This window comes from Homalodisca vitripennis, chromosome 1 (assembly GCF_021130785.1).
Source record: "Homalodisca vitripennis isolate AUS2020 chromosome 1, UT_GWSS_2.1, whole genome shotgun sequence".
In the NCBI taxonomy this organism is placed as follows: Eukaryota; Metazoa; Arthropoda; class Insecta; order Hemiptera; family Cicadellidae; genus Homalodisca; species Homalodisca vitripennis.
Window position 1 is genome coordinate 181,627,174 of NC_060207.1, and position 25,120 is coordinate 181,652,293.

The window sequence follows — 25,120 nt, forward strand, 5'->3', positions numbered from 1 at the left end:
TGTTGGCTTTGTTTAAACATAAAGCACACTGATATTATTTTCCTCCGGACGATCTTTTTCTATCAATCTACCATTACCATGGCAACCGGCACAATTTGAATTACTATTGTAATGGCCAATGTCATTGTTGATAAACAGTCAAAAATTGTATTCCTGATATGAAAGTAAGTTTTCTGTTGGCATAAAATAAGCCTTCTCTATTTATGATAACGTGTTCTGTTCGTAATAACTAACTAAACAAACATTTACAAACTACACCAAATGGAAACGCCCTCAAGTGTCAGTGCTCAACAATCGGACTACATTTCAGAAACGAAAGAAGATATTGAAGAACCATCTAAAGCATCAGTTTCACTTTTTAAATTTGATGATCGAGATAGCCCCTTTAAACAAAAGTCTGAAGTAGATGTCAATTCCTTGTTAGGAAGTGAAGAGTACTACAGCAGCGATAGTAAACGTGAGATAGAGCATTTTTACCCATTTGGAGAGCAATACATACCTTTAACATCATCAATAATCAATGATAAGAAAAATAAACTTGGAGTGATTAAACTTCATTGGCCCACTTTGGACACCAAACTTCCTGACAGGTACCAGTACATACATATATAACAGCCATTCCATGGAATAAAACTAAAATCTTAGACAAAATATTTTACAATACATTGTAGTCACATTTATTTTATAATAGATGATGATACAATTGATCAAAACATAAATATTTTTTTTGTTATTTTTGTTATATGATTTTCTAAATGTGAGCTAGGCTGCCATTCACCTAGGTACTAGATACAACTCTTAGTTTAGGTTGCTTCTGCCAAGTTCAGATTATAGGCTATGTATGTACGAACAGTTTATTGTAGAAGAAAACACAGCTGTTTTTGTTGTTGAGTGTGTTTCAATATAAACTCTTTCAAAACTTTTCATTCAAAGTACAGAAAGCTCTAAAGTATTCTCCTTTTTAAGCGTCCTGTTCATAACAAAAGGTAAAGATTTCTCATTTGCTCAATAAAAATGGATATTTACTTATTAAGAGACTACACACTAATTGTTTATAATTACTATAATTATAACTACTATGCTCTGATGGTGCCTTTAAAGAGCCACACTTGTATTCTTCGTTTCTAGTTCAAAGTAGGCTACTTGTCGTTATTCAATTTTGTTTATATCTTGATTTATTTTTTATGATATGTTCTACTTTTGCAATGTAAGATTTATAACTTTTTATTCTCTCTTGTTACGTTATTGTTATGCTGTTGTTGGTACATGTGTAATTGTTATGTCTCTGTTTAATTGGTTTGTTGACGATTACATCTACTATTACATATTATTACAGCTAATGTTGAGTTTTTATTTGATAATTTTTTTTCTACTTATTGAACTCTCACTATATCTGTTATCTGCTGCATGGACACTATTGTATTGTTAATTATGTTAAGTCATTGTAATTATTATCAGTAAATTATGGCTTTATTGTTGGAAGTTAAATAAATAAGTTAATTAAACTGATGAAAACATTGAATATTTTGAGCCTACAATTTATTATTATATATATTTAAATTTTTCCCAGCTGTAACAGTTTTTGAAGTTTAAAGCACAACATGATATTGCTGGAAAATTTTATTGTAAAAACTCTTTAGTTTCCAAATATTTATACATGTCTCATGAACATATCATATAACATAATATTGTCTTTGATAATTTAAATTAAGTAAATATTTAATTAGTAAATTTCTATTTTGTAGAAATGAATTTTTTTACAAACTCATTTTTTATATCCAGTGAAAAAAGAAACAAGGTATCAACAGAAAAATAAAAACAACATTTAGTGAGCAAAAACTTTAATTTTTTGAGCCTGTGCAATCATTATATAGATTTAGTATAATTTTCATTAATATTGCATTTTTTTACTCAGATTTGTGATAATTTGGCTTATACTGTTATTAAAAAAAATAATTTGTATACATCAACTTATGGTCTTTTTATTGAGACACACTTTCTGTCCCATCCGTAACATGTACTTTTTTATAAAAATCAACTAAAATTGCTATTCCTGTTGCAGTATTAACTTGAAAATGTAAAAAGATATATAAAATTTAACATATAAATATGTTTATTAACAACATATTTATTTACTTTGTAATTGGATTATATTTAACACTTTAATGTGCAGTGTGCAAAATTGTCCCGTTCAGAATACAAATGAAATCTTAGAAATACTTTAAAATATTTCTATTCCATAAATATGTTTTAGACTATGATAATGTACAAATATAAAGCATGGTTTTAAACATTTATATTTCAGATCCATCAAAATAATATCACATAAAAACATTATAAATACTCTGAAATTTGTCCAAATATCCTGTGTAACAACGGGACTTAATGATAAGCTAATCTGAATTAGAACTGTACATAGTATTAGCTTTTAATAATTAGGCATGATAGGCCAGTCCCGTCAATTTAGGACATTGACTGCAAAATTCAGGATACAATGTACAGGATATTCATCAAAGCATATTGTGGCCATTACTTAGTACTTAGGAAGTACATTTTCAGCAGTGATAGAGATAGTTCTACTTTTCTATTATTTAAGATACCAGTGTCTACATAATTAGTATCACTATATTTGAAGTTTAATATTAGCCAATATTACTGTTGGTATGATAATAAATTCTATAAATTACGCTATAAATTATTTTTTATAGCGTATAGTCATAACCTATGAAATATTAATAATAATTCATTTTATATAAGTCACTTTTGTATATAATTTCTATTAGATTTTTGATCCAATATTACAACACCTGAACTGTATTATAACAATGTGTTAATTTTAAAAAGTCTATTGTAACTGTAAAAATTGAATGTAATAATTTAATTTTTTAGCTAAGCATTGCTTTAGATTTTTTTTTATTTGTAGCTTATAAATTCAGAATCTTGTTACTAATATTTTTTTGAATATTATAGAAAGTTTCATGAATGTATCTAATAACATTTTGTACTTCGAAAGGGAATCCTAAAATCAGTATATGTATCTTTACCCAATCTTAAATTTTCACTTTTTATTAATGTATAATTTTTTGTTTTTAAAGAAAATATTAGTACCTTTATTTTTCTGAAATTACTTTGTTCGGTCCAAGCCTTACTGATATGCTAAAACTAGGTAATGTATATATGACTGGATAGGGTACACTTCAGTTAATAGGGTTCATGCAAAAATTGGAATATAATATTCTATATAATATTTACTTTTTAGCCTAATGTATCTTAATGTACTAACATGTCTCCCATATCTCAGTGTAATTCCCAGGGAAAAAAATAAGAAGTAAAGTTATTATGCTGTTATACCATGTGGTTTAGAACATTCTGTACTGAAATTACTGAATACTAAACTCGAAAATATAGTTTTTTGTCAATAACATTTACGATGAAGATTTTCAAAGAGTAAAAATATTTTGAAACAGAAAAATTTTGTATGTTGTTTATGTGTGTGTTACAGTGCAAAAACGTTCCCTGAAACATACATAAAGAACAGTAACAAGGAAAAGGTTCTCCTGTTATATGCTGAAAACTTCAGGAAGCAGTATCATGCCAACTTTCCAACAAAGAAACCCCTCTTGCTGGCCGCAGAAAACGAGTGTGGAATACAAGTCAGTTTCACATCCAAACCTTATTAGACTAATTTAATTTCTCTAACATATTATGTCAACCTAAAGTCAATTTCTTAACAACGTCTTCTTCCATTACAAGTTTTTATTACATTATACTAAATTTAACTTATTGTCATTTAATTACTATCTATATGTACCTTTTATATACATTGGTCTAATTAAAAATGTTTACAAATGTGTGATTTTTTGTTTTCAAAACCTTTATGTTCAATTATCTTATATCAACTTGCATTTTCTTGTTTCCTGAGTATTTCAATCAAAAGGATGCAAAACATTTCTTTTAAAAAACATTAATGTTTATATTTCTTTGTAAAATACAACTTAATTTTCTAGACACTGTTTTGTACATAAATATATGTAAAAAAACTGATATGTAAAAAGGTCTTTATCTATTATCTCATTTCTGATAATATATAAATCCTATTGTTTCAGACATAATTCACCATGAAAAAGTAGGGTACAACACTTCAGACAACTTATATTATAGAATCTTTTTTTTTAATTTTGACCATGGAAATGTAGTGAATTGATATTATAACCACAATAGTGTAAGTGGTTCATTTTTATGTTAGAAGAGAATGTCATAATAGGAATTAGTGATGTGTTTCACAGTTTTAATCACAGACCAGAGAAAGAAATAGACTACAATTGAAGCTAGGTCAGAGCAGTTTCAGTGACAAACTTCTTTATTACATACTTATATAGAACAGCAATAGTGTCATGAGCACAAATAAATAAAATTATGCCAAAATATTGAATTATGATGATTGCATCTTAGGTCATCTTCTCTTGCTCTTATGAATTCTTCAAGTGTGTATAGGCTGGTCTGCTCACAAGTCATACCGGTAGTGTTCTTTTAAGAGGTGTTCCTTTAAGCTGCTTTATTGACGTTGGTAGAAGATTCCTCAGTTTCCGGCCATTGTAAGATGGACTTTATCCATACAGGGTTGTGCAGAGTATTGGCAGGGCATAATTCTTTTAATTTCTTGTATTATATTTATAGAGGTCTTCATTAGTTTGCAGATTTAGCTTGTCAGCATATAAAATAACTTCTAGGATGTATAATGCTGTAACCGTCAGGATCCCTAGGGTTTTGAAGGCTTGTCTATAGCTCTCTTGAGGTCAAAACTCAGCAAGAATTTGTATAGCTGTAAAAGAAGGACTCTGTTATAGTCACTGGCTCATGATCAGCCCCATACAGCAATGCCATACCTCAAGATGGATTCTACCAGAGTGTAGTATATTGTTTTTGCAGCCTCCAGACCCATTAACCCATAATTAACTATACCCATAATAACCCATTTAATTCGTCTTAGGACATAAATTCCAGAGCTGATTTATTACAGAGATTGTTTACATGTTCTGTCCATGTAAAACTGTCATCAAGAGCAACTCCTAGAAATGAAACAACATTTTTCATTGATATATCGAGTATGTTAGGAATACGTTCTGGCTGAATTTTACTTGAATTGTTTTGGATGGATTTACAACTAAGTCGCTCTTGTTGCATTAATTGAGAGCTCTACTAAGAAAGTTTGTGGCTGCTGCTTGGGTTCCAATAACAATGTCATTCTTGACCAGAAGCATAAATTATACAGGTGGTGTGTTCGACTTGGAACATGTTTACAAACTGTACAAAATGAACAGGACCAAGGATAAATCCTTGAGGTACTCCACAGTTGACAGGCAATGGATTAGTTTTCTATGTGGTAGTGACACCACAATTTGTGCTTTGTACCTCGACTATTTGGGAACGACCCATTAAATATCTGATGAACCAGTTTTTTCCTGTGCCTACTATGCCCAGGGATGTTAGCTTTGTTGCAATTATGTCATACCCTAGGCAATCAAATACCTTGCTGTAGTCTCATAGCAGTAAAGTAATATATTGTTTATTGCCAATTTGGTTAATAATAAATTCAACAAGGCTAAGGCCAATAATGGCAGAGAAGGTTGATTTCTCTTTTAAGAACCAATGTTGGATATTGGTGAAGAGGTTTTGACAATATAGGTATGCCATGAGTCTATTTAGGACTACTTGTTCTATAATTTTTGAAAATATTGAAACCAAAGAAATGGGACGAAGTTTTTCATATAAGTAGTTGGTAATTTTTTGTGTTTAAGGTAGACCTTTGTTAGTTTTAGTACTGATGGGAATTTACTAAGGGTAAAAGATTTGATTTATTATTTATTAAACTCAATAGACGTTGAGCACGCTCATTCACACAGCACTTCACAATTTGGGATGAATACTCATCAATTCCAGTGGAAAACTTTATTTTAAGGAATTTTAAAACAGTTGTCAACTATCTAGTTATAAACTTAGTGGGATACACATATTGTTTTCTGAAGTGTGGTTTGCTTTTTGCTTTTGTCAGCTCCTGGGCTATCTTAGTTTTGTTTAAATGTCAGGTTGACTATTTCAGTGAAAAATTTGTTCACTATAACACATTCACTGTGACTAAAATGGGTTATTTAACTACTCATCATTTATTGATGTACAAAGTTGATCTGAATAATCTTTTTTGCTTTACTTTCTTTATTTATAATGTACCCCAGGGCTTTACTTTTGTTACCAGCTGAGTTAATTAATGTAGAGTTTGCTTGTTGTTTAAGGCCATGTAGTGTATTTTCATAGTTCTTTTTCTTTCTTACCATGTGTCCTTTGTCTTGGTGGTTTCCTGTCATCATATTGCAGCAAAAAGATATCTTTGAGGCCTTTAGTCTCAGTGATGTAATGGAAGTTTATCACTGTTTCTTTTACTGTACTTTTTTCATGGGACAGGCAAAGTCAGGAGCTACCTGAAGTGTATTATTAAAAATGTCAAAATTATAAACAAAATTGTTTACTTATAGTTTAATTTGAAATAATGTTCAGTCTATATACTTGTTATCACTGTACATTATTTGCTAATTTTTTCCTATGCAATATGAGTATATTTTTTAAATTCTGTAGCTTTTTTTGTTCTAAATATTATTATGTGACAGTTTTCCTATTACAAATTAAATTATAACAATTTGTATAGCTTGTACTTTTTAGCAACTTATTTTGAAAAAAACTAGCTGTTACCTGCGGCTTCCCACACAATCTTTAGAACCAAAGTCCTTATTTTACTTAATAGAAGTAATTATGATGTAATATGATGGGGGTCCTTTAAAAATTTTAAAACGTAAGTAGGCATACATCAGGTAGATATCATTTCAGTTCATGGTAAATAGTATCAGAGTTTAACTTAATTATTATATCATGTTTGGCACGTGTAAAATTACACACACCCGACAGGGGCCTGTGCCTAGGCCATTGTTAAAAGTTCATATCGTTTATCTCCTAAGAGCATATTGGATTGAAGGTTAATATCCATTTTTACAAAGTGGTAATCAGTCTGAAGGGGCATATCAGTTTCCTAAAAGTGCATATATATATATATATATATATATATATATATATATATATATATATATATATAATATATATAACATATAACATATATATAAACAAAACACATACACACATATATATATTTACACACATCTGTAGTCAACATTTTTTCAGTCCTAATTCATATGAAATCATTATCACGACAAAGTATTTTACAGGTAAAGAAATGTTTGATGTTCCATGGTGCCATTTGGCCCGAAGGAAAAATGCTTCAAACATTATTTATAGCAGGCTATATTACAAATGTACACATGCCATTGAATATATTTCAGGTCTAAGGTATTTCCAGTACCATAGTGGAGTTTGCCTTGTTGTTCTGACAAAGAAAAAATATATATACTTACATAGGACCGAGATGAGATGCCTACTTCAGTTAAAAAGTGCCTACTTAAGATCATTTAAATTCACTTACCTACTATGTCACAGTTTAGCTTGCCATATTGCCTTGATCAAAATACTATATACTTTCGATTATCTAGTTCTCGGAAATCTATTTTGGTCAAAATCGTGTTGACATAGTTGAGTTTGCCTTGTCCTGATGAAGAAAATACACATATTATAAGTAGGACTGAAAAGCCTATTATGACCTAGGGGGAAGTGCTACCTACTTCTTATGTACTTTCAGTATAAAGGGGAAATCCTTATTAAGGTTACGCAACATTCCAAAATAATCTTATTAAAGTTTTGCCTTACACTTGTTTTTTGGAATGTAGCCAGGGAAAGAATGAATCGTTGAGGCATGTTAGTATTAATTTCTCTGTTTTTCCATAAGCCATTGTTAAAATGTAATATCATAATGTCAAGGACTCCCACCAGTTTAAAGTAACTTACTATGTGAAATCATTCATAACTTTGTTCATTAAGGTTAGTTTTATAACAGTATTTAATGCATTAGATGATTTTAATTCATCACTGGCGCAATCTGGAGTAAAATTTATATATTAATGTTTGATTTACTATCTGCATTACACTACCGATCAAGCACTGTTTACTTATTATTGATAAAATTTAAATGTAAACAGATGTTTCAGACAGTTTGTCGAACTATAGCTGTCAACAGCAGCTGTTTAGTGCCAGTTTAATTTGAATTATGAAACGTAAAAACTACAATTTTTTCTGAATTCCAAAATATTCCAGGTAACTTTTCTTAACTTTTTCTTCATAAAAACCTTCCTCGGATTTCAAAGGACATTTTACAAAAAGAATTAACCGAATTGGTCCAGTCGTTAATCTTGGTCCTAACATTCAGGAAAGCTAGGTGATATTATTTTGAAAACAGCCCAGCACTTTCTTAAAAGTAATTTAATTAAGACAGATTTTTTCTGAAATGTAAATAAGGTTGGAGATAATTATTTTTTTTTTCATTATTAAAATGCAGTATAACAGTAAAATAAGAAAAAACACTAAAATGATGTGATAATAATGAAAACACAATTTTCGAACGAATATCTTTTATGTTCCAAAACAAGATGGTTTGCTGGATTACAAACAAGTAATCAGCTATAAACATAACTATTTTATTTACAAAAGACAAATTTTAGATAAGGTACAAATATTTTTAACTAAGCTTACACACAGACTGAAATATTTCATGATACTGTATAACATACTAAAGATTTTACATCTTTACAATTTTAATTAAATACTACAAAATGTTTTCGTTGTCAGATCAAGTTTATTGATCGTAGAAAACTTGTACCATTTAAAATAAAACCATTCAAGTAGTAATACAGAAAACACGATGGGCACATTATTGAACATGTTTCTAAGAATGGTAAACGGCCAGAAAATATAGAAAGATTTGGCACAACAACATATTTATATCTGGTAACTTGAAATGAATTATTTGTTTCAACAGGTGATATGAAATGTTTCCACCAAAGTGTAAAACAAAATCTTCAAGCAGATTGAAAATGTGTTGTTTGTGCTCATTATGTCATTCCTTAGGAAAGTTTCCAATTCGTGTTATCATAAAGTATTTCATTGATTTTTATTTCATTTACACTTTTTCACAGCTTAAAATCAGTAATCTAAAATTATGAATACAACATACACTACTACTGTAATAGAGGAGAAACATGTATATGATTTGTGGAACAACAGTGGAAATTAAATTTTTCTGTTATTAATAATTTTATTTATTTTTCATATACAATATAATTTTGTTCATTCATATACTCTATTTGGAATGTTGGCTCATAATCTCTTTTTTTTACTTTCAACTGTAAAAAAATGCTGAAATTAAAGCCCAGCATTATTTATTGTCTGTCTAAATACTTGTCTATTGTTTCTTTGGCTTTATTATGATTTGGTCTACTTGACATTGGTACTGTGGCTGTACTGTAAAGCTAAGAAGGAAGATGTATAGCCTATTACACTCTACTCAACTGTTGGTACGGTAGCGGTTGAAACAAACATGACACAGAGATCTAGTGATAACACTTTGGTTGTCTACACTGATAAATACGGTACATTGTTAATCTATGACATTTACAGGTAGGTCAGTTCTTACCGGTGCTATTAACTATTCGTAAAACTATAAAAAACATAACTCACTTAACAAAATGTTATAAAAATTTCATTGTACAACACCGTAATGTCACTAATTTGATTTTGTCTAATGAACAGCCTTAACATTGTAAATATTGGAACTGAAAATACAGACAAATAACTTTTTTTTTATTTACATAGGAGACATTGTACAAAAATATAGGATTGAATGGCGACATCACATACTATGCACATTTAATTCGTATGTTTCCAGAAGATGGTATCGACTACAATTCGGCCGACGAAGCTCTGCTACCCGGAGTTGCACACTTGGCAGGGTTGCGCAGCGTTCGTCTCCGACCACGTCGTGTACAAACCGCTCAACAGCCCTCACATAATGGTGAGCACCGATCTTCTCCCGACTTATCACTTAACTGTCTCATTGAAAATGGTGTTTTTTATACCTTGGTAAATGTTCACTTATGCACATCAAACACTGAGAACATTAAAATTAAGTGTTTGTGCAACTTAGACCAGGTATAATATAACAAAACTAAACAACAGATCACACATGACTACAACTAAGAAATAATCAATAGGAATTTCCCTACGCTACTAATATACATACAATTATATTATCACATTTCTTTTTTTATAGTATAATATAAATCAATAAAGTGAGCAAATAAATGTGATTGAAAATATAATAAATTCGAGAAATCAACACCTTTCTCTACCAGGAACAACAAAATTAACAGTCTTGTAATCAACTAAAATGCAACTATAGTGGAAATTGTCGGAACTTGTTGCTCATCAGTGATGACTTTGGCCTGAAACAGAAAAAAAACAGATTAGTTTATTACAACTAAACAACACAATGGAGATTTATAAATGTTTTATAATATACAGTGGTCAAATTTAAATGGAGTACTCGAGATGACAATTAGTTAAACTTACTTAACTATCTGTAATTCCAGTGATGTTCACCTTAAAATATTCCATCAGGTCAGATCAACTGGTTAAATCTTTTATTCAATGTAATTAATATTTAATAAAAACTATCAAATATGAAATTTTTAACCAAATGGTTTGTTCAAGGCTGATGAAACATTATCATTAATACATTTCACTACTAAGTGGAATGCTCCATTAAATAGTATTGAGGTATGATCTATGGTGTTACGGACTCCTCTCTTCGAAACGTTGTAAATTATAAGTTTTGCAAAACAAACTTGACTCAAAAACATAACGCAATTTAAGACAATGAAAATGTATGCCAAAAACAATATGTCAATATTGTGTCTATGTCACTGCCAAAATTGTATAAAATGTTGATCTAAATTGATACTTTTTTCGTCAGTCTTTGATTTAAAGTGACTTATTAGGGCTCTTGGAACTAGGAAATCAAAACCCCTTTTCACATAAACAAAAGGAAACCAATTTTATCAAACAGTAGTACAGTTTTTAAATTCTTCAGAAAAGAAATCCAAAAAATGGCAGTAAAATCCTAACCAACATTCATTGGGGAAAAATACTTGTTAAGATCCTAAATGATGTCCTTTTTATGTTCACTTAAATGACAATCTTTTTTATGTTCACTGTCATTTTTATGTTAAGTGGCTTGTGTGGTAACCAGAAAAAGGTACTCGAAGTTTAGGTACTTTTGATTTGAAAATTAGGTACTTATTGATATGGAGTGGGGTATTGCAATTTTTTGTGTTCGCTATCATGTACAGCAAAGGAAACCAAAACAGGTACATCTTAGACTTACTTGACTTCAAAACCAGTAGTCACTAGTTCAATCATAAGTTTAAATAAAACATTTTTAGTCATACTGTATTAAATATGTTTTTATTAGTATGCAGTAGTTGGTATTAACATTTTAAATTTAACGTTATCTGTCTTCTATTGTCTTTAGTCAATACATAGTCAGCTATAATTCAATGAACTTCAGTTTTCCCCATAACAGCAATGTTAAACCTCATGCACTTTTAAACTCTTACTTTATCATAGCTTAAGGGAGGTAGGTGTCTCATTTTGAAGGTCTTGGTAATGTTCATCCAATGGCTTTTTTTCTTGTAATGTTTAATCTTTAAAAGATAAAAAAGTACAAAAAGTTTTTCTGAAAAACCAATAAAATAATTAAAAAATCAATAAGTGTTTGGATGCGTATTAGTTATGTTTTCAACATTACTCATAATTTACAACTAAAAATAAGGTTGTAAAAATGCATAAGTTTAACATTATTCTTATGGAGCTAAAATCAAGATGGCTGCCACTACAGCCAGGTCTTGAGATACCCACATATAAAGTACGGTAGTTTAATCCTTAAAAAGTTTAGTTATTATAAATGTACTTTGACGTAAAAATCAACATTATTGTATGAAGTAAAGGAATTAACAACTCACCATGAGCAAACCGCTTATATACAATGGTACTGGAGCACTATTTCCGTCTTGAGCGAGTTGACCTGGTTTTGTTGGCTGCTCGACGTTGTGCACAGCTCTTGACATTGTTCAGCAGGTACCTACAGAACGAGACAGCAGTATGAATATAAACTCTCGCTAACTCTTGTATATTCTCCTTTTGTCATATTAAATATAAGTTACATTATTCAATATTTGAGCAAATAACTCTTCTATGGCTAACCAAATTTTCAAAAAATATTGCTGAAAAGCTGAGGTCTGCAAGATTGTAATGTTCGGCTTTATGACAACAGATGGTCAGGGGCCATGTGTGAAGTGTAACTACTATTACAAAGAATTAAAAATAATTTATCTCATTAAACAAAAACTGTGACAATTTTTTGGATTGGAGATATATTTATACATATACAGATTAAGTTAAACAACAGATTCAAATTTATTTTTATCGTATGTGGTAAAATATTTTACTTAAAGTTGTATTTGCCATAGGTTTTTTGGTGATAAACAAGAGTTGTGCGTTACTTTCAAAATAATTTATTTGTGCACATTTTTATGTTTTTCCCCGCTCAATAGCATACAAGTTTAATTCATTTAGTTGAAAAAACTTATTCCAGTATTGAACCTAATGTTTTTCTACTCAGACAGTATGTTTTATGGCAAAAATGAGATTTAAGTAATTGTAAATAATAATTAAGGAATCAAATTCATAAGTGGCCATTTTGGAAAATAAATTGGCGCATAGGGTCATTTTGAAAATATAAGTCGTAAAATCTATGTTTGGCCACATAGTAATATGTATCGAAGCATTGATATAATGGTGGATTAAAAGACTGTAATGAGAAGTAATGATCTCCATAATAATGATCAGTCTCAATAAAAAATATTAAACCACACACTTTTATGTCGTTCTTATTTAATTTAAGATGTATTTAAAAATTTGGGCTCCAATAAACACTGCCTTTGAACTACTATTCTAAATTTTTACCTACATATTTTACATTGTGATTATAAATATTGCCTCAATCCTATCTTAAATCAATGCATTAAAAGCACTCAGCAACCTATCATTCATCGCTCATCATATTTCGTTCTTTGAGGCCGACAAATAAGAAGTAAATACAATATGTACCTGAACTGCAGCAGCTGCATGGCGGTGATGCTGGGATCAGAGCAGCACTCGAGCCAGCGCAGGAAGCGTTCACCGTGCTTGAGTGCGTCGGCAGCAGTGGCAGGTGGCTCATCCTCATCCTCAGACAGCGTATTCTCTTTGGCCTCAGTCTCCTTGTTACTGTCCACCAGCACAGGGGATGACAGTGACAACGGCAATTGGACATCCTTACTCTCCTGGACAGAATTAAAAATAATGTTAGCCTGAGGAAGTGCTTTACAAGTTTCTAACAAAAGTATTACAATGCACAATCTCAAATGTCGTACATATTCAATGACTCAGTGCTATAAGGCATGGCTGGGACTTTAAGGTGTTCCAGTAACCATTCCCTCTGAGGTTGATTTTTGAGGATGATTTGAGGCTAGGATGAGTATATTCTTGTTTTTCCGTTTTGTTTAGTCTGGCTTATCACTAACGCCTAGATAAGATAAACCTCTGAAAGGCGATCATATTGAGATGGCGAAAAAAATGAAATTATCAATTATCGTCACTAGAAATTTGATTGTCAAAAAATGTTAACAACTTTTACAAAAATCATAAAAACTCTATCATCAACCATTTCTCTGTGTTGGAAACATTACCCACCATTTGTATATTACCGTAAGACCAAAGGTTGTTACCAACATTTATAAATACATAGCACCAAATAAAACTGTGTAATACATAGGACCAAAAATTAAAATTGCATAATATTGATACGATATACGAATAAAAAGTTCAATAAATTCTCGTCAGATACAATGCGAAAGCATTCAGTAGTAGGTGCGCCGTAGCCGACTTTATCTCTCGTCTGATATCCTGAGAGAATACACAGTAATTGTAATGTCCGGATTTAGCTCTTGTCTGATAGCCGGCGAGAATACATAGCAATTGTACTATCCAGCTTTACCTCTCGTCTGATAGCCGGCGCGGCGAGAGTACACAGTAATTGGACTGTCCGGCTTTACCTCCGGCTTTACCTCCAGCCTCACGGAGAGACCTTTCAGTAGTTTGGCTACTCTGTCCGGCTTTACCTCTCGTCTGATAGCCGGCGCGGCGAGAGTACACAGTAATTGCACTGTCCGGCTTTACCTCCAGCCTCACGGAGAGAGACCTTTCAGTAGTTTGGCTACTCTGTCCGGCTTTACCTCTCGTCTGATAGCCGGCGCGGCGAGAGTACACAGTAATTGCACTGTCCGGCTTTACCTCCAGCCTCACGGAGAGAGACCTTTCAGTAGTTTGGCTACTCTGTCCGGCTTTACCTCTCGTCTGATAGCCGGCGCGGCGAGAGTACACAGTAATTGCACTGTCCGGCTTTACCTCCAGCCTCACGGTGAGAGACCTTTCAGTAGTTTGGAACTGTGTCCTATTTTTACTTCTCGTCTGATAGCCGGCGCGGCGAGAGTACACAGTAATTGCACTGTCCGGCTTTACCTCCAGCCTCACGGTGAAAGCTTTCAGTAGTTGAACTGTGTGTGTGTGTGTTACCTCCCGTTTTATATATATATATATATATATATATATAAAATGACATTTAATTTTAAGTTAAATTTCCTTGTATTTTAATAAACTTGGAAGAGAGTGGGGTTTAGTGGTAGAGAGGTTTAAACAGCCTTAACTCCGTCTCAAATAAATAAAGACTATTTTCATTTTATTAAATAAATAACTAAACCATTTAGTTTATTATATCTTAAATAAGCAAGAAAATGTTTTGATTTTGCTTGCAGGCTGATTAGTGAAAAATATAATACTAATACTCAAAATGTACATTTACTTTTTGACAAGGAATGTGTATATACAGACCGAGAGTGAAATATTACGGTATCGGTACGAAAAATATAATTCTGCGACATAGAGGTAAGCGGCGAGCCCTGCTATGCGGGCACGTCTCGTTCCTCTACATTCTACAACATTGAAAATTTGTTTCAATATTTTATCTCTGTTATTTAGTTATATGTTGGCTTCTATGTGCTGTTTAATGTTAGAGTAGGACTGTTAAGAGAGTATAATATATGAGGTCGACTCCTCTCCTTTTCATAATAGGTATATAAAATTAGCACAGCTAACATCACAAATTAATAGTCTACTCACACTAAACTCACAATAAGTGAGTAGCTCTTATGGAACGTGAAATAAAATAAATCTTTTTTATTCATTGTTTAGTCGTAACATACAATAATAGTCGTCCTAAAAAAAGTAAAATATGTTGCATCTAGAGTATCGGCGTATTTCATTCCATTATTTGTTCAAGTATTGAGATCGAGTAGCTCCTGGAATTCAGCAGATTCGATAACTCCTGGAAACAGTGTTGGCGCGGTTACATTATATTTATTGTCAGGTCTATTAAAACTTATCCGTTACAATCATTGTGAATCCTGTCGATATTTAGCTTTCATTTATTTGTGCGTAGTAATTTTGAAAGTTACATTTTGTGTCTTGAAAAGCGACGAAGAGAAAACTGTGTGGTATATTATATATGTGGAACAATTTCGAGTCGCATTTCATAAATATACCAGAATCTACCGTTGTTTGAGGTTCGTTTTTATCGTTTCCTCAGGTCACGAATTAAAAACATTTTCGGAACTGCCTCTACTGGTATGTATATTCTTTTCTGAAATAAAGGCCAGTGTGGTGGCACTACAACACAAAGGCGAGAGAGTAGACGGACAGACACACGCACACAAGCGGCCTAGGATAGCGATCAATAGGCAGCGCCATAGCTGTGCCGTGGCGTGGTGAAGTCGCGTCTCTTGTAGTCGTCTCTCTCTCTCTCTCCCTCTCTCTCACTCCCTGTGTGTGTGCTTGACTTGGACAACTGGCATAATACGGGCACAATATAACGAGAGGGTGGTTCTTTACTAAATACAGTATAATCGTACGCTATAGATTCCCTATCATGTGTGCTGTTTACAATAAATTTGCTATTGTTAAAAAGATGTATTCTCAAACAAATTGGCCACGGAAGCTGAAAAAACATCATACTGTATACAAAAAATAGTCCATGTAGAACAGTAATGTGTCCCACTGATAATTTGTTACGTCATAAAACACGCCGAAGTAATTAAATATTTTACTGGAACTATGCGCAACGCTCAACAGTTGGATTGCGAAAGTTTTAAAACTGCTTCTTAGCGATCACTTTGCAGCTAGAGTGTTCCTTACTTTTTTTATTTCAGACCCAGCACCTGTTATTTGAGGATAATCCGTGACAAATCAGTAAATTAGGGGAATCACGTGTTTTGCGAATTTGCGCGATTGGTTATGAAGACGCTTCGCCTTGAAAAGACCCATGGAACTAAAGTGGGTTACTTCTCAAATTGTCACAAAACTTATAGACTTATGGATCCAACTGAAAGCTACGGTCCATATATATCTGAATCCTAGGATACAAGATTTACGGAGATTCCGTGATGACTGATTGATGCGTGAACGATGTCGCGCGGTTTTCTACGATTTCTTACGAAGTGCAACAGATTCGTCGGCAACTCATATGATCCTAATTTTAACATTGTTATGTTCTAACGCCCCTCGAAGTGATGAAATTGTCATAAAAGTATAACTGGGTTTCGCGGTGTTCCACAGTTAAGTTGTTAAATTGTTTTAAATCAGTTTCTTTAGAGTTAAGGTTAAGATAAATCCTAGTTTCGTCAAAGTTCGTTTGGTAGTTTTGGTGATGAGTGAATATATCGTGATACTAGATTAATATTGATTTTTAGTAAAATTTAAATATAAACTAGGCAACTATCATGTACAGTATATATTTATTAAAATAAAAATTCAGAAAAACGTGTAACCAGATTGGAATTTAAATATGCTGTTTTCAAATGTTCATGTTAGACTTATTTAAAACTGTAATGAACCGCGTTAGATTTTGTTTAGCCGGCCGCAAATTTAGAATTGGCGTATACTTCTAAATCTTTAACTATTTAACTTTAATTTTCTTGATGTTCCCAACACGTCAAATAAACGTTTTTTTTTTTAATTTAGCAGCGAACTTTTCACTGCTGTGAAAAGTGAAGGAAGGGAAACAAATGAGTAATAGAAGTCGGAGTATTTGTTTGTAACATCAGATTATGTGTATTTTAAAACGCTGATGTTTAGCAATATAGCTATAAGAGGAACAAACACAACATGTCCTAGAAAAATGTGGGGACGTGTGTATTACTTGCGTGCAGAACTTTAAACTCAAGTGACCTTTTTAATAATTTGACAGTGCAGATGATGATGTCGGTTTTTGGTTTGGAAGATGTTTTTTAATCTCTACATAATAGGCCTAGCCATTTAAGATACTTTCCACAAAGACAACAGAAATAGAAAAATTAGTCCTTTCACGAGAAATACTATACATTTGAAGACGAATTACGAATTTTCTGTAATTTTGTTAATTGACTTAAATAAAACGGCCGAAGACAAAAATGAACATGTACGAGTATACACATGGTTTGTAGCTTCAGATAGTTATTTTTTATGATTTATGACAGGGAAATGCAATTTTTAAAATAAATAATTTATTAAAATATATTTTTTTTAGTATTGCTTAAGGCAATTCATTTTTCATAAAGAAATAAATGTAATTACGTAAAGGCATCTTTCACAAACATGAGTTTTCTATTTTCCTTGTCTTCAGAAAAGGCATCTTACATAAAAGGGTGAAACTTAAAACTTTAAACGTTAAAAATTGTTCTGGGAGAACAATACAATACCTCAACAGGAGACTCACCGCCTAACATTTTCTGCACTCTAAACCTTAAAGTTAGCGGAAGATCTGAGGTCGGCTATAATTGAAGTAACAAGGTTACTGATATTGTCATAAAGTCAGCATTGAACAATTAAGGGTAGCTCTGACTCGTAACAACCCAATTGTTACTTCTGTATTTGCCAGAAGGCCAAAGTTCTGAAATAGAAATCAAATCTGTAACCAGTATTTATGTAACATCATTGTTTATATACAATTTTTATAGCCGTTTACGAGGTTTTATGATATTTTAAAATTGCATATTAGTTCGACGGTACAGCACAGAGATTAATTAAATTAGTTTGGTTACTTCACGTTGTCCACAGTCTCTCGGATGGAATGCGAATGATTCAAATAGTTTCTAGAGAGCATTCATAATGCAAGGGTGATTAAAGACCAAAGTTTCTCAAGTATCACTTTCCAACAATTAGGGAAATGGTTTCATTAAAAACATTCACGATTTTTCAGGTTAAACTGAGAAAATCTAAAACCCGTAAGCTCAGCATTTGAGGTAAGATGATACGTGTGCTAAGGTGAAACGGTTCGTTCCGCGGTTCAAGATGTCGAGAAATTCCGTGGGACAAAAATTTAGCGGCAACTTATTTTTGATGTTGCGCCGCTGATTTCCGGCTGCATCATCGGCAGTCCTTGTTTAATAAAGGCCAATACGACCACTCGTTAAACAACAGTAGGACGTAACTCAGCGGCCTAGTGTAACAATGGCTTACAGTGTATTAAATATTGTTGCGCCGTAACACGCACTCGCATCACATTGTTACATTTTGTAAAAGTAATGGAATGTACAACAGGTACAAATGTAGACATTCATAATGTAATCGGCTATACTTATCTCCCAAAGATAATAAATATACTAAATCATGTTTAATGAGGCTGTGTACATTTTTCAATGTAGGTTTGTGCGTAAAGCAATGATAAGGCGTGACAGAAAAATGGAGATTTTCAAAGTTAAGAAGTTAATTACCCGTCCCGTTTTCAATACACCAAAAGTATTAACTAAAATTGATGTTTTTATAAAAGTTTAATCTAAATGTTCCACACGTTTATTTTTATCTATTGAATATATTGTACGAGGGTAATACTGAAAACAAGTGAAACTGAAAGTGTTTTGTGGCGTTAATATGAATAGGGGTTATTATCCTGTAGTATCACACTCATTGTTTAATTACGTTTTTCGATACACCTGAAATAAAAATATTATGATTGTATTGAATACTGAATAAGCTATTCATAATTAAACTAAAAAACGTGTAAACCAGTAATGTTATTAAAATATCGGCGATTGCATTTTATTTTTTCAAACACTTCGTAGCAGTTTGATACAGAAGCGATCAGTGTAAACCGGATATTTCGTGTAAAACAAGCGACTGCATGTGTGACGTTGATATTGTACGTGATATCGTTAAGTGTGATCGTTTGTGTAGAGTGCGTACTGCAATATCGGTCAATATATTTTTCGTCATTAAAAGGCAAAATATTGGTGCCAGAATATCGTCTTCTTCGATCACTTGGCGCGCCTATTGCCTCATTCAGAGGACCAGAGGGCGGGGTTCGAGCTGACGTCACGGCTGCTGAGGTGAATCGTATCAGAAATAAGACTACAACCAAAGCTACAGGGTCCCCAAGACGATATGGTGGATCATCCAATTATCTCAGTCATCTCTACGTTAGGATACAGCTAATCTGAACTTTATACAGGGCATGACCTAATTTTTAGTCACTTTAATACAGGAATTTCCCCTGCTGTAAAATAGTTAGGCGTCATTAACATTTTTACGGGAGTTTAAATTGGAGTGTCTCGAGAGTGTTAAAGTATAAAATGATAATTATTTGTATAGATCGTAATTTTCAGCCGTACACACTTAAAACTAACCAGAACAGCGCAGCGACGATCTTATTATATAGGAAAGGATGTTTGTTCATAATCGCATTGCGAAAATTGGCGCTATCATCCCGAACGCTTGAGAGTCGATATAAAAACAGGGACCATTCATTGTATTGTTAATACCAGTGTCCGCCCTACAGTTAGGCTACTAGAATACCCCCCCCCTCCCACCATCATATCCATTCTTATTGTTATCTTCCTCTAAGATATCATATCATTGTAAATTGTCATATTGATTGTTGAATTAGTTAGTGATGACAGTAATTGTCAGAGGGATGGTAGATTCGTCCACTAAATTCAATACAATTCTAAGTGTATGATCAAGATTAAAGATGTTGATGTACACCGGTTTAGGGTCTTGCATTTGCTACAACTTCCTCGATTGTATCACACTTCAAAAATGCCAGGTCGACTTGCCAACATTACAAGTCGTTATCACCAGTGGCGAGTTCCTCGGGGGAGCCTGGGGGAAAGCCGCTCTTCCCGAAGCACCAAATAAAAATGATAAAACCCATTCACGACGCTTGTATATCGCACTTTCATCCCTAACCTTATAATTAGTATTACATTATTATGAGCTTAAATGGACCTAAAATGTGGTTTTTTAGTGGTACAATTACACACCTACTTTCACACAACCTTGAGTTTGCAGTTTACAAATTCAGCATCCTAAATCCCCCCCCCAACCCATATCTGATTCCACTGGTTGTTGTGATTATCTGTGTATATTATTTACAACAATACCCTTAAATATGTCCTACATATAAAACTTCCGTTGTATGTACCAACACTGCAATACTGAAAGTAATAGGCTATTTAACCTGTCTTAATGGAAGGTAAACATTAATTTCCTATCATTTTTACAGAAATCTATAAACTTATATAGTTCTTGACTGTTATATATTATAAGGGGGCACTCCACGTTAAAACCGGCGAAATAATTTTACAAATATTTTTATAATGTTTATTTTGACACATCACTTGTTAGGAAAATATACATTTAAATGAGTTTTATTAAACTAAACGTCAACATTTTATTTAGATTGATTTTACAACGCTTCCTTTACTTCCTAGTATTTTCTTTTTACAACTACTACTTTTCCGAGAGTTTTCCGTTTGAATAGCAAGAAAAACCATTACTCTACTTCTAAAAATAAGATAAAGACATTCTGAAGAATTGATGAGTAGCTACGATGCGTAAATAAAACTATAACTGAGCCTAGTAATTATTAACAGTATACCTCGCATTGTATTAACGACAGGTGTTTTATTGAGCTTAAAATGTACTTTTATCTAATGATTTGAAAGGGTTACGACCTTTACTAATTTGTACCAAAATTGTTTTACTTTACCGTCCACTGTTGAAACACTTGATATAATCGTTTTTAACTTATAATTAAAATACAACTACAATAATTAACACACGTTTCTATACAAGAAGGACCTTTCTGTATAAATAGGTTTGACACTAAAAACTAAATGTTTTCCACAGTGATCATATTTCTAAAAGTAACGCCCCTTTGCAAGTACAATAAAGATATGTATTGTTGGATAGATAATACGAGTATCAATACATTTCTTAGTGTGTAGGGATACGATAACGCGAGTAACAGATCGCTAGTACAAATACATCAGTCGGGAGGCAGAGTGCAATTATAATAACAGTATAATACTGTATGTAGTCCATAGAAAAAAATTATTTGTAAAAACAATTCCATAAACCTGTAATTATGATTTGTATCTCAGTAAGTATTTTAGTCTATTTTATCGTGTATGTATGCGGGGGGGAAAGCGACACTGTACCTTCAAAAACACAAAGGACCACACTAAATTAACATTGTATGATAATATTTGGAGTTTTCTTATCATTTGGAAGCTACAGTATTTTTAATCACAAAAGCAGTTACGGAAATTTGAATGTCATGCAAAACTATAGGGTTTATAATTCTCAACAGCTTAATTCGCTCTGCTTCTTGAAGTGACGGATACGTAGATATCTTTCACACAGACTTTCCTAATTTGCACGAAGCTCTTGTAACCAAATTTACCTGCTTATCACTGACTGGAGAGAAGAGCACTATCAAAATATTATCCTTAATTATATCTTGTAACTAATACAATCAAAAATATTACCGCAGTGGTCGGGTTTATTGCGTAATTACATAATTATTTTTCTTTAATAATGCGTACATTCTTGTGTATAAACACAATCTTATTATGTGAATAGACTACATGTTACTTTATGGTACTTGCCTAAATTAATGTTGTTCCTTTGATAGTTATCAGGTTGTAATGCACCGCTTGGTATCCTCAAAAATACCCCTAATTATACGTATTTTCTTTCATTTGGCCAAATTTACACATTTAGTCTAAATAAAAAGCATCTGTAGGCCTACATCCCAAAGAAAAGAGCGGGAATTAATTATAATTTTGTCAAGATCAAATTAGCATATTATAGCGTATTATTGTATGTTATTGTATAAATTATTTCTTATTTAATGATTAACTGAAAGTGACGTGTTTTATGATATTTCATAATATTTCGTAGGATGCACTAATCTGTTTATTATTTTAGTGAAGTGTCTTGATTTAATTGCTATTGATAATGGAAATAATTATATTGAATGTATTATTAAAAATGGAATGTCTTTAAAACTTGTCATTTAATAGAATAATAATAATATTTACGGCACTATAATTATAAAAATATTGTTTATATTATATTTAATTATATATTTTATGTAAATGTACAATAAATAAGTACATAACAGTGCCTTCAAACTGAGCACCGGCAATGTTGGTGTAACGTATCAGCTGTAAAAGAACATCACATTGAATTGAAGGCGCCAATTTAATTTCACTGTGCATTCGACGTTTGTTGATATGCAACTGTTGCGTTTTAAAAATTCAACTTTTAAAAATAAAAATTACAAAACAAGAAACTCGAATCTTGTAATTTTTTATCATTGTTCCTTTTTATAAAGTAAGTTGTATGAATTTTATTAAGTTATTAATTATATAACACCAAAGAGAGATAAGGTTCAACAGTTATCTCTGATGGAGTAATTAAGATATTGTATTTGGTCATTTCGGGACGATTTTAAATAACGGTGAAGTTATGAACATTATTTACTCGAGTTTTATGTAAAAAGTTACGATTATTTTGATTAAACCCATTTCAGACATACGTCCACTTAAATAATTTTTGGTTAAGAAATAATTATTTAAAATCTTAATTTATAAATACAACTACCTAGAACATGCAACTACAGTTTTGATAATTATAAAGTACAGTACCTTCCTCTTGACCAGGGGCAGGGGCTCGTCAGGGTTGTGTAACAGGGCGAACGCTGATGGCTGCTGTTGAACGCCGACTTCCTTGTACCACTTCCAGAACCAGGACGACTGATGGTGGTTGTTGTTGTTAATCACCCTTTGGCTTTCTTCGTGTTTTTGCTGATTCCTGATCCAGAACCACACGGAATCGTCAAAGTCGTTATCGGAGCCTCCGTCGACCCGAGGCCGCTTCTCGAGGGGTGGTGAGGGCGAGGGCGACTGACTGCATCCACTCTTGTCCATGGTCTTCAGTTTCATCTCGTTCTTGCACCAGCCTCGGAGGGTAGACTCCGGAACGCCGATCTGACGGGCGACGGAGGCCTTGCTCTCACCCTCGTGCACGCGCTGCACCGCGTCTATCTTTTCCCGCACTGAAAGTTGGCGCATTGCTCTCTTGCTGGTGGGGGCGGTCATGGTCAATGAGTCGTTTCGAAAAAATATGACACTGAAACGTTCACCGGGCTCATTAAGCGGTCAGCTGTTTGTTTATTATTTTTCGACCGTAAGCCCCACCCACGCGTCTATCATTGGCGGAGCGATCTAGTTAATCGACCAATAAAAACAACACGGAGCACGGCACGTTTTTTCCACTGCTGGCGGGAACGTTTGAACTGTTGGAACTGCCACTGTCTCGGAGATGTCACGTCCGCGTCCTCGGACTTCTGGGTCGCGACTGTGACGAGCCGTGGCCATGCTCGCGTCGCTACCGTGGACGAAAAAACACGGCGGAAGGAAGGCCGGTCCTTCCCTTCCTTTGTTCGATCAATACAGTCCTCCCCTCCCCGCCCTCCCAGCCCCGCTCGCGGGTGGACACTGGCTGCCCCTCCCCCACTCCTCCGCCTCTCTCTCCTCGCTGACCGGCCCTCTCTCTCGCTCTCTCCGCGACCTAATAATGTCACTGGACACCGTGCAAGCTGCAGACCCCCTCCCCTCCCCCACCCACGCCTCCGGCTCCTAGCGATTGACCCGTCTTCAACTGTAATGTCAAACGCAACTAAACTGTTGTACGCGAAAACTTTTTAATGCGGCAAGTAAGTGAATGAAGTTTGCGCTGTTTTGATAACAGCGGGGAAAGTTTGTTTTAAAACTTTGCCACAAGTTGTAAAACTCCCCCTCACCAGCTCCCCACCCCAGCCGTTACGTTCATTCACTAGTGCTCTTTCATAACTTTTTACTACCACCACTTTGTTTCTCTTCAGTTGTTATTGTTGTCGTGTTTGTTTTGACCCGACTCAATTATTGCTTGTCGACTGTAAAGCGATTATCACACCATTTGCGTTTCAGTATCAATCTGTCAAGAAATTGTCGTTCTTTGCATTATCATTATAAATGTAGTGGTTAAATAATCTCGTCGTATTTCTATTAAATAAAGATTATTAAATTGAAACTCGGCATGTTACTTTCTTTTTATGTTTGTTAAAATAATTATTATATTTGTATTGATTTTATGGCTAAAAGTTGTTTTATTCCGACAAGACAAATCTCACAATAATAGCTACTCTGTCAATTTAGATCAAATGGAATTTGACACTAAATAATATTTTGAGTGAGTTCTATTATTTCCCATGATATAAAACTAAATTTATCTATTTATACAACGAAGCCTATCGTTCGAGGGCCTGGAGAAATTTCATTTCTGTCCGTCTGTCTAACCACACGATATGTAGGAAACGAACTACCTGATATACTTCTTTCTATATAGACAGCACTGAGTTCGATTGTGGAGCATGTCACTTCATGGGTTGAGGTTAGCGAATATGTTTTACATTGGTCTTATGGCCAACCATAGTGGTAACGAAAAATAGCAAAATAAATTACTTGTAAAGAAACTAAGTACTATAATATGACATTTTAACATAGGACATACATGTGTGTTCTAATAAAGAAGTACTGTATGCGTCCTCACGTATAACACGTGGTGTGGCGTAATCCTTGTATAATAATGATGGAAATGTATACAAACAGCGTTA

The 25,120-nt window shown here is 33.2% G+C and overlaps 2 protein-coding genes across 2 annotated transcripts; one reads left to right on the forward strand and one right to left on the reverse strand.

Annotated features, from left to right (window-relative positions):
• On the forward strand, positions 1 to 10,075 carry LOC124352833 (dynein regulatory complex subunit 7-like). The gene is made up of 3 exons (XM_046802532.1): positions 1 to 590; positions 3,503 to 3,653; positions 9,878 to 10,075. Exons 1-3 carry the CDS (start codon positions 262 to 264, stop codon positions 10,073 to 10,075), a joined length of 678 nt encoding a protein of 225 aa, XP_046658488.1. The 5' UTR covers positions 1 to 261.
• Positions 9,542 to 23,913, reverse strand: LOC124352832 (protein distal antenna-like). Its single transcript, XM_046802531.1, has 4 exons — positions 23,112 to 23,913; positions 13,159 to 13,373; positions 12,012 to 12,130; positions 9,542 to 10,433 (listed from the first exon to the last, which is right to left on the reverse strand). Exons 1-3 carry the CDS (start codon positions 23,562 to 23,564, stop codon positions 12,049 to 12,051), a joined length of 750 nt encoding a protein of 249 aa, XP_046658487.1. The 5' UTR covers positions 23,565 to 23,913; the 3' UTR covers positions 9,542 to 10,433; positions 12,012 to 12,048.
• Positions 23,914 to 25,120: the final 1,207 nt, after the last annotated feature.

Coding starts and splice junctions, on each gene's coding strand:
- LOC124352833 (XM_046802532.1), top strand. CDS start 262: ATGGAAACGCCCTCAAGTGTCAGTGCTCAACAATCGGACTACATTTCA. Junction 591..3,502: donor GACACCAAACTTCCTGACAG/GTACCAGTACAT, acceptor TGTGTGTTACAG/TGCAAAAACGTTCCCTGAAA. Junction 3,654..9,877: donor AAAACGAGTGTGGAATACAA/GTCAGTTTCACA, acceptor GTATGTTTCCAG/AAGATGGTATCGACTACAAT.
- LOC124352832 (XM_046802531.1), bottom strand. CDS start 23,564: ATGACCGCCCCCACCAGCAAGAGAGCAATGCGCCAACTTTCAGTGCGG. Junction 13,374..23,111: donor TGCCCCTGGTCAAGAGGAAG/GTACTGTACTTT, acceptor AATTCTGTCCAG/GAGAGTAAGGATGTCCAATT. Junction 12,131..13,158: donor ATGCAGCTGCTGCAGTTCAG/GTACATATTGTA, acceptor CTCGTTCTGTAG/GTACCTGCTGAACAATGTCA.